This window comes from Ictalurus furcatus, chromosome 6, assembly GCF_023375685.1.
Source record: "Ictalurus furcatus strain D&B chromosome 6, Billie_1.0, whole genome shotgun sequence".
Lineage (NCBI taxonomy): Eukaryota > Metazoa > Chordata > Actinopteri > Siluriformes > Ictaluridae > Ictalurus > Ictalurus furcatus.
The window spans coordinates 27,378,998-27,387,552 of NC_071260.1; the positions used below are offsets into that span (position 1 = coordinate 27,378,998).

Consider the following 8,555-nt stretch of genomic DNA (forward strand, 5'->3'; position numbering starts at 1 on the left):
ACTTCATAGCAAATAAACAAAGCACAGATATGACACAAAACAATCTTTGTTTATTGGCTGAACACTGTGGCTTTGTGAAACGTACCTCAAACAAGTTAATTGAAATTCTTTTAATTAATGGCATATTTTTTTCCAGGTCAAGTAAAGGTAAAAAATATGGAATCACTCAATGTTGAGGAAAATATTATGGAATCGCCTTGTAATTTGCATTTATAAAACAAATACCTGCAAAAGTAATGTATATATACTACAAAAGAGTAGTATATTTCATATCCAGTTAATGTTAATATATAAAAAAGTTTATATTATATATTAGCAGTTTGATGTTCAATGATGAAGTAGAAATGCTTTTGTTTGTGGTGAGTGAATGTGGAGCCTAACAGGAGTTCTTTTTAGAATTCAGTCAAAGTTAATATTACTTAATAACACTCAATAAGTTAAGAAATCTTACTTTAATCTTCAGAATTTAGTTCATGTGTTAATGTTAATTAATGTGTTTTCTGTTTATGAGGCCAGTTACTGTGAAACAACTTGTTGAAATGGAGAGAATACAGTTTTTATTTGCATTTCTTTCAGAATTGTGGAATTAATTATTATTAATTTAAAAGAAGGCATAAAAGGCAGAACTATCGGTACGATATCGGTATCGGCCGATTATCACTCTGAAGAATCGGTTATCGTATCGGCTGAGAAATTTAGTATCGGTGCATCTCTCCTTAAAAGTGTGCTAACAGACCTTAACCTTGGACTTTTTGAAAGGAGACATGGCCCCAACAAGAGAGTTGTCAAGTGACACAATGTCAAGGATTATAAAACTCCTTCAAGAAGGAAATCTAACACAGAGTGTGGAAAAAGATGTTGGTTGTTCCCAGTCAGCTGTGTCTAAAATTTGGTGCAAGTAGAAACGAAATAGGAAGGTTATAAAAGAAAGAAATATGAGTAGACCAAGAAAGACGGCACACATCAGGATAGAAAACTCAAAGCAATATTGCCTTGAAAATAGAAAATGCACAACAAAACAAATGAAAAACAAATGAGCAGAAACAGGAGTCAGTGTTTCTGATAGAACTTAAGAAATCGGCTGAATGAAATGGGTTTTATGTATAGAAAAGCCAAAGGAAAACCAGCACTAACACCTAAACAGAACCGCTAAAGAGAAGCAATCATGGAGTGTGGATGATCAGATGAAAGTGATATTCAGTGATGAATAAGGAATCTGCATTGGCCAAAGTAATGAACGTGGAAATTTTGTCTGGTGCCGTTCTAATGAAACATATAAAGATTACTGCCTGAAGAAGACAATCACATTTACCCAGTCATTTTTGATATGGGGTTTCAGGTCAGGTAAAGGAACAGGGGAGACCTCAACAGTCAGTGCACAGGTGTACATTGAAATTTTGGACACTTTTCTCATTCCATCGATAGAAAATAGGTTTGGCGCTGATGATAATGCACCTTGCCACAGAGTAAAGAGTGTTCAATCCAAGTCAATTCAAATCAATTTTATTTGTATAGCATGTTTTACAATGGACATTGTCTCAAAGCAGTTGTACAGAAACATATTAAACACAGGATACAGATTTTAAGTGTGTGAATTTATCCCTATTGAGCGAGCCGGTGGTGACTGTGGTGAGGAAAAACTCCCTAAGATGATATGAGGAAGAAACCTTGAGAGGAACCAGACTCAGAAGGGAACCCATCCTCATCTGGGTAACGACGGATAGTGTGAAAGTAAAAGAAAAAGTAAAAGAAAGTTCATTACGGTTTGTACATGAAGTCTATTTGTTGAACTAGTCCACTAGTCCAGTGTTAAAGCATTTCTTCAGGAAAGGCATATCAACTTAATGACATGGCCAGCAAACAGTCTGGATCTCAGTTTGATTGAAAATGTACGGTGGAAATATAAATAAAATTGGTCCATGACCAGGCTCCATCATGCAGAGCTGAGCAGTCAACTGCTATTCAAAAAGGTTTGGGACCAACTTGATAGAGAGTATTGTTTTTCATTAGGGAAATCTAATGAAAAGAAAAGAATTCAGGCAGTCATAAAATGCCTGTGGAGGAGCAAAAAAAAACTAATTCTTTTTTGATGATTCCATAATTTTTCCTCTACTTGATCTGGAAAAAATATGCCATTAATTACAATAATTTTGATTTGTTTGAGGTATGTTTCATGAAGCCAGGATGTTCAGCTATTAAAGAAACATTGGTTTGTGTCATATCTGTGATTTTGTTTATTTGCCAAGAAGTAAAAAAAAAAAAAACAACAACAGCAACAACAACAACAACAACAAAAAAACAGGAAAGCCAGGTCAACATACTCTAAGTGTGGTGATTTACATAATTTTTGCCTGGAGTTGTAGTTATTAGCTAATTTTACTGGTCATTTCAACTGAATGGGTTTAATCCAAACAGGTATTCTATTTACAATCAGCAAAACCAATGTATTCGAATATGCACTTCTACTCAACATTGCTTATTTATTCATGTATTTTTGATTTTTCCATCAAGATATTGACTGATATTGTCTTATAATTACACCGGTTATAAAAATATAAAACTGTAAAAACATAGTGGAATGATGGTCATGGGTGATAAAAAACAAATCTATATTCTTTACAGAAACAGTAATAAAAATACACATCTCATAATGTTATCTTAGAAACGGTGAGGTATTTGGTCTGTGAGTTATGCCCTGCACCATCATTGAAGAGGTTTTAAATGCTGCACTGAGCTGTTAGGTCGTGGTCAGTTCCTCCATGACATCTTTTGCATGTTTCCACAAGGCAGCTACCAGAAGCTGAGCAGCTATTTTGCTGTTTGTGTACTCCAGAACTTTCCTCATCTTGGCCTGCTCTGTCTTCTCAGCTTGCACGTTTGCCGCCATTTCATTAGTGAAGTGAAGGTCATCAACTATTCTATCAACAGTTTTTACATTATCAATAAGTTCACCCCGGTTCTTCCTCAGAAATTCCTGATTATCTGGAGTATAATAAAAGAAGAAAGGAGTGAAGAGCAGAAGGAAGAGAAGGAGAAATTCATTATGAAATTACTTTCGATCGAAAGTGTAATGTATACCAAAGCCTTTTATAGTGCGACTTGGTCTTTTTTCACGAATGCTTTAGATGATGTCAGTGGATCAGGAGTTACCTAGTTCTCGGTCTGAGAAACCGCTTCTCAGCGGTTTCTCATCAGTCCTTTTTTGAAAATTAGTATTCATGTTCATACTGAGGCTAGAAATCTGAGAGCCGCTTATCATAGGGACGTAAACACTGCTGCCATCAGTTGCAGAAATATTCACAGAGCTACCTGTTGATGAAAAAAAGATTTGCATTATAACTTCCAGTGAGCATCCACATACACCAGCATGGCTTTGGATTCTTAAAAATGAAATATTCATGGTATACATGGTATGGTCATTATACACACCTGAGCTTTGGCCAGAGTGCTGTGGAGCTGCTTTTATTTCTGTGAGAAAGAGGAAAGAAGACATTGTGTGAAATAATATTTAGCTATTACATTCATCCAGATACCAGTCATTCTATATTTTGCATAGGGGGAAAAGTGATTGTTGCAGTGTTGGGAATGTTACTTAATATATGCAAAGTATATTATTACTTTGTTTTAATAGAGAAGCTATAAAAAGTCTTGATTAATGAATAGCTTGCTTGAAAGGATATATACTGCAGATGTTACCTGTTTGCATGATGCCATTCAGATAAGCTAATTGTTGGCTATTTGCGGTAATAATTTGTTAGAAAATAGAATACAAAAGCATTTGTGAGTGAAATATTCCCTAAGTACCTAATAATGACTAGAAGGAGAACAATAATCTGAAATGTTATGCAGATTTAAACACAGAGGTGATTAGTTTTATTCAGTAACATATTATGTTCAGATTGGACTGGGTTATACTATTTTGTATTTCACTTTTAAATATATGTTTAACATATATATGATGAATGACAAAAAAGAAGACATTTGACAAAATTTGCTAGAGTAGGCCTACCAATAGGGCTTTGCAATTAGAGAGAGAACCAACCAGCAGTGTCGATACCAGCAAGAAATTCTTGAGTTATCTGAGAGAAAAAGAATGAATTGGAGCCAATCTTGTAACAAATGGAAAAGATTGGAATTCGTTTCGGGAATTAGGAGACTATTCTATTTTTTTTGTTTGTTATGTTAAATCTTTTATTATATTTATAATTTGTTATTTTTGCAATGTGAATGGTTTTTGTGTAAACATTGTGGTTTTCTGCAAGTTGTGTTTTAAGCTATGTGTTTTTTTGTGTGTGTTTCAAGTGTTTCAGTTTTAAAAAATCATTTTAAAGCTTAGTAGATGTGGATGATTATTGATATTTGTTAAAACTTCATATTTCAGTATCGGCATTGGAAAATACAAAAGTGGACATCAATATCAAGGTCACATGAGTATTGTAATTTATGACAGCTGTTTTGTTTTTATTCTGAAGAGGACATTTCCTCTAATTGTAATTTATTTTGGACAAGTTCTACCTCTGAAGTGATAACAAGCTTCACTTGAGTTAATTGAATATTATATATATATATATATATATATATATATATATATATATATATACACACACACACACACACACACACACACACACACACACATATATATATATATATATATATATATATATATATATTGAATATATAAACATAGTGGAATGATGGTCATGGGTGATATAAAACAAATCTATATTGTTTACAGAAACAGTAATAAAAATACACATCTCATAATATTATCTTAGATATGGTCTTTGGTATTTGGTCTGTGATTTATGCCCTGCACCATCATTGAAGAGGTTTTAAATGCTGCACTGAGCTGTTAGGCCATGGTCAGGTCCTCCATGACATCACCTGCATGTCTTTACAAGACCTCAACCAGAAGCTTAGCAGCTTTTTTGCTGTTTGTGTACTCCAGAACATTCCTCATCTTGGCCTGTTCTGTCTGCTCAGCTTGTACGTTTGCCACCATTTCATCAGTAAGGTTAAGCTGATCAATGATTCTATCAACAGTTTTTACTTTATCAATAAGTTTACCCCGGTTCCTCTTTAAAAAGTCTTTATCTGGAGTATAATAAATTAAGAAACAAGTGAAGAGCAGAAGGAAGAGAAGGAGAAATTCATTATGAAATTACTTTAGATTGAAAGTGTAATGTATACCAAAGCCTTTAGTAGTGCGACTTGGTCTTTTTTCATGAATGCCTTAAATGATGTTAGTGGAGCAGGAGTTACCTAGTTCTTGGTCTGAGAAACCGCTTCTCATCGGTTTCTCATCAGTCCTTTTTTGAAGACTAATATTCGTTTCCATACTGAGGACAGAAATCTTACCACCGCTAATGATAGGGACGTAAACACTGCTGGTATCATCTTCAGTAATATTCACTGAGCTACCTGTTGATGAAAAAAGATTTGCATTATAACTTCCAGTGAGCATCCGCATAAACAGCATTGGCTGAATGGGATTTTTAAAAATTAAATATTCAGGATGTATGGTATGGTCATTATTCACACCTGAGCTTTGGCCGGCGATCTGTGGAGCCGCTTTTATTTCTGTGAGAAAGAGGAAAGAAGACACTGTGTGAAATAATATTTAGCTATTACATTCATCCAGATACCAGTCATTCTATATTTTGAATAGGGGGAAATATGATTGTTTCATCATGCAGTATGCAGAGTGTTGACAATGTCCCTTAATACTGTATATGCGAAGTATATTATTACTTTCAGTTGTAATAGAGAAGCTGGAAAAAGTATTGCTTCGGATAAATAGGTGCTACCTGTTTGCATGATGTCATTTACATAAGCTAATCGTTGGCTATTTGCTTTAATGCTTTGTTAGAAAAAAAGCATCTGTTACTTAAATATTCCCTAAGTACCTAATAATGATTAGAAGGAGCACAATAATCTGAAATGTTATGCAGATTTAAACATAGAGGTGATTAGTTTATTCAGTAACGTATTATGCTCAGATTGGACTAGCTTATACTAATTTGTATTTCATTTTTAATATATAAAAAACTGTCCAGTTACTTTTGAGCCTGTGAAATTGGAGGGACTAATTCTTAAACAGTTAATGCAATATTTTTGGTAAACCTCTTGAATTAAAGCTGAAAGACACTTCAATCACATCTTGATTGCTTCATTTCAAATCCATTATGGTCGTGTACACAGGCAAATTTATGAAAACTGTGTCTCTGCCTAAATACTTATGGACCTGACTGTATAAGCAGAACACTAGGTGAAATGACCACATGACTGGTTGTGTGTGTGTGTGTGTGTGTTTTAGTATTTGCTGATTTGGAGATGACGTGTAGCTTGCAGCACTGAGTACAGTGTAACACCGTGTAAATCTCGCTTACCTAAGCAGGTATTTACTGAAGTTATCCACTTCTTGAGCTCCGGGCTGCTTTCATTCACATCGTCTTCTTTCAGCAATTTTAGAAAGTCCATGCACACACTTTGTCCCTTTTGCAACATTAGGTCCAAGAGTTCGGTTATTTGTGTTCCAGGGTTTGAGAGGTTTTTCAGTTTCGTGTATTCATCCATGGTTATCAACTTCCTACATTGGACGTGCTGCAAAATGTATTCGTCTACGCGTAACCATTTAATAAGCTTCACCTTATTACTTGTGATTATGTCCATTCTTCCTGAAATAGAAAATGCAGAATTTAGTTCAAGTATAAATGTGCAAAGAAAAAAATCCAATAAACTCCTGACTGTGCACCAGGACCCAGATTCTTCTCCATCAAAAAAAAAAAAAAAAAAAAAACAACAACAAAAAAAACGCTCAAAAACGTACTTCTACATAGACTGTTTTCATGCATTTTTTTTCTTGCATCCCTGCTGGAACCCCCCCCCCCCCAGAAACCCTCAAAGAATTTGTAATGGTTTTAATGGAATCTGTAAATGTCCTTGTGGGTCTCTACTGGTAAGTGGTTGCCTTCTACTCGTGGCACGTTATGTCTAGTGGATACAATTAAGTACCAATAATGGTAATGGTTTTAATGGTTAGCTGATGGTTTGTAATGGTATTTGTAGTGGAAACCATTAGAATGTCTTTGATAGTTTCTATTGTTTTTTTTTCTGCAGGGATGTGAGGGCTAAATGCTTAAAAATGTGAAAATTGGACAAATAGTTGGATTATATCATGTTCACATAACTTGGCACCTGACGCCTGTTTCACGAAGCAAGTTGAACAAATTCAGAGTTGCAGTCCCTTTTCAAAGTCTCATGTACCAACGAACATCACGCGAAACAGCATGCAAAACAATCTGATGCAATCGCAATTTCGCCAATTCAAGTCATCAAGGATAAAACAGAAAACTCCGCAAATGGCATGGCAAAAAAGTGGCAGCAAAATCAAGCATTTCTGGCCGCAACAATTGGAGAATTATTCGGGGCTAAATAATAATAATAGTATAAAATATTAGGCTACAGCCCTGAAGGCCCAGGCTAGGATAAAGCCCAGTTAGTAGTTAGTTTCACTTTAGGGGTTTTAAAAAAACCCGTTTTCCCCCTTCTTTCCTCTGTGCATTAAACATTACTAAAGAAAGTGTATTCTTCTTCTTCTTCTTCTTCTTCTGCTTATTATTATTATTATAAGTCTGTATATACGCACCTTATTGCTATGTTTTGTTCTGTTCCGCGTGCTCCGTGTCCATGAGTGTATTGGTTTCACTTTCAAAAATTTGACAACATTTTCTACAGGATTACCACCAGAGGGCGCTGTTTAACCGAATGGCTAAAAGGGACAAAAATTGAATGATAAAAATGGATTTAGTAAAATCTGATTTTGAGTGGTTAAGTTTTAATAAGAATGTATTAAAACAGTTAACATTTTGATTAAATGAGGGCTATCCTATAATTTCTGACCATGTGCTGAAAAAAATGGATTATGTGGTCGGTTAGATATTTAAGAAAAACTCTGACGTATGGTATACATAAAAATATGATGTTTCTCATCAAAACGTGATTTCATTGCTTATAAACTTAATTTAAACAGGTTTCTAATTACAAGGTTTAATTATGTAAAGTTAGCAGGATCAGTTCACATAGTATTAATGTAAGCCAATTACATTATGAAATCTTGTGGGCATGTTGGCACTGACAGGTACTATAACTATACTATTGAAATTAAAATGATTAAAATGTGTGTGGTTGGGCAGTGGTAATGTGAATGTTGCAAAATGCCAGCCACCGGGTTTGATTCCCAGTTCAGGAGAGTTAATGTCATTGCAAGTGTAATGAAAGAAAAAAAAAAAAACAACAGCAAAGAACAACTAGAATGGACCATTTACACAGATTCTGCATATCGAAACAATCAGAATTGTTTATTTGCATATTGAAAACACATGGCAGATGACATCAAAGCAGTATAACACAAAATGTCACCATATGTGTTAAGCATGCAGTAGGCCTTTTTAAGCAGCCATGGCATGAGGAAACATCTTTCTGAAGTAGCAGCTTATCCTTAAAATTGATTTCCACACCTGATGCCTACAAAATGACTCATTTGTCAAAAG

General features: G+C 34.7%; 1 protein-coding gene across 2 annotated transcripts; it reads right to left on the bottom strand.

Moving 5' to 3' along the window:
* Positions 1 to 2,592: 2,592 nt before the first annotated feature.
* LOC128609075 (uncharacterized) lies at positions 2,593 to 7,748 on the bottom strand. 2 transcript variants are annotated; one of them, XM_053627417.1, is made up of 7 exons: positions 7,652 to 7,748; positions 6,393 to 6,680; positions 5,545 to 5,583; positions 5,362 to 5,424; positions 3,430 to 3,468; positions 3,151 to 3,309; positions 2,593 to 2,982 (listed from the first exon to the last, which is right to left on the bottom strand). In XM_053627417.1, the coding sequence occupies exons 2-7, from the start codon at positions 6,673 to 6,675 to the stop codon at positions 2,738 to 2,740; spliced, it is 828 nt and encodes a 275-aa protein (XP_053483392.1). In that variant the 5' UTR covers positions 6,676 to 6,680; positions 7,652 to 7,748; the 3' UTR covers positions 2,593 to 2,737. The 2 variants fall into 2 exon arrangements, with proteins under 2 accessions (XP_053483392.1, XP_053483391.1); XM_053627416.1 differs by having other exon boundaries at positions 5,266 to 5,424.
* Positions 7,749 to 8,555: the final 807 nt, after the last annotated feature.

Coding starts and splice junctions, on each gene's coding strand:
- LOC128609075 (XM_053627416.1), bottom strand. CDS start 6,675: ATGGACATAATCACAAGTAATAAGGTGAAGCTTATTAAATGGTTACGC. Junction 5,584..6,392: donor TTCAGTAAATACCTGCTTAG/GTAAGCGAGATT, acceptor TCTTTCTCACAG/AAATAAAAGCGGCTCCACAG. Junction 5,425..5,544: donor GATCGCCGGCCAAAGCTCAG/GTGTGAATAATG, acceptor TTTCATCAACAG/GTAGCTCAGTGAATATTACT.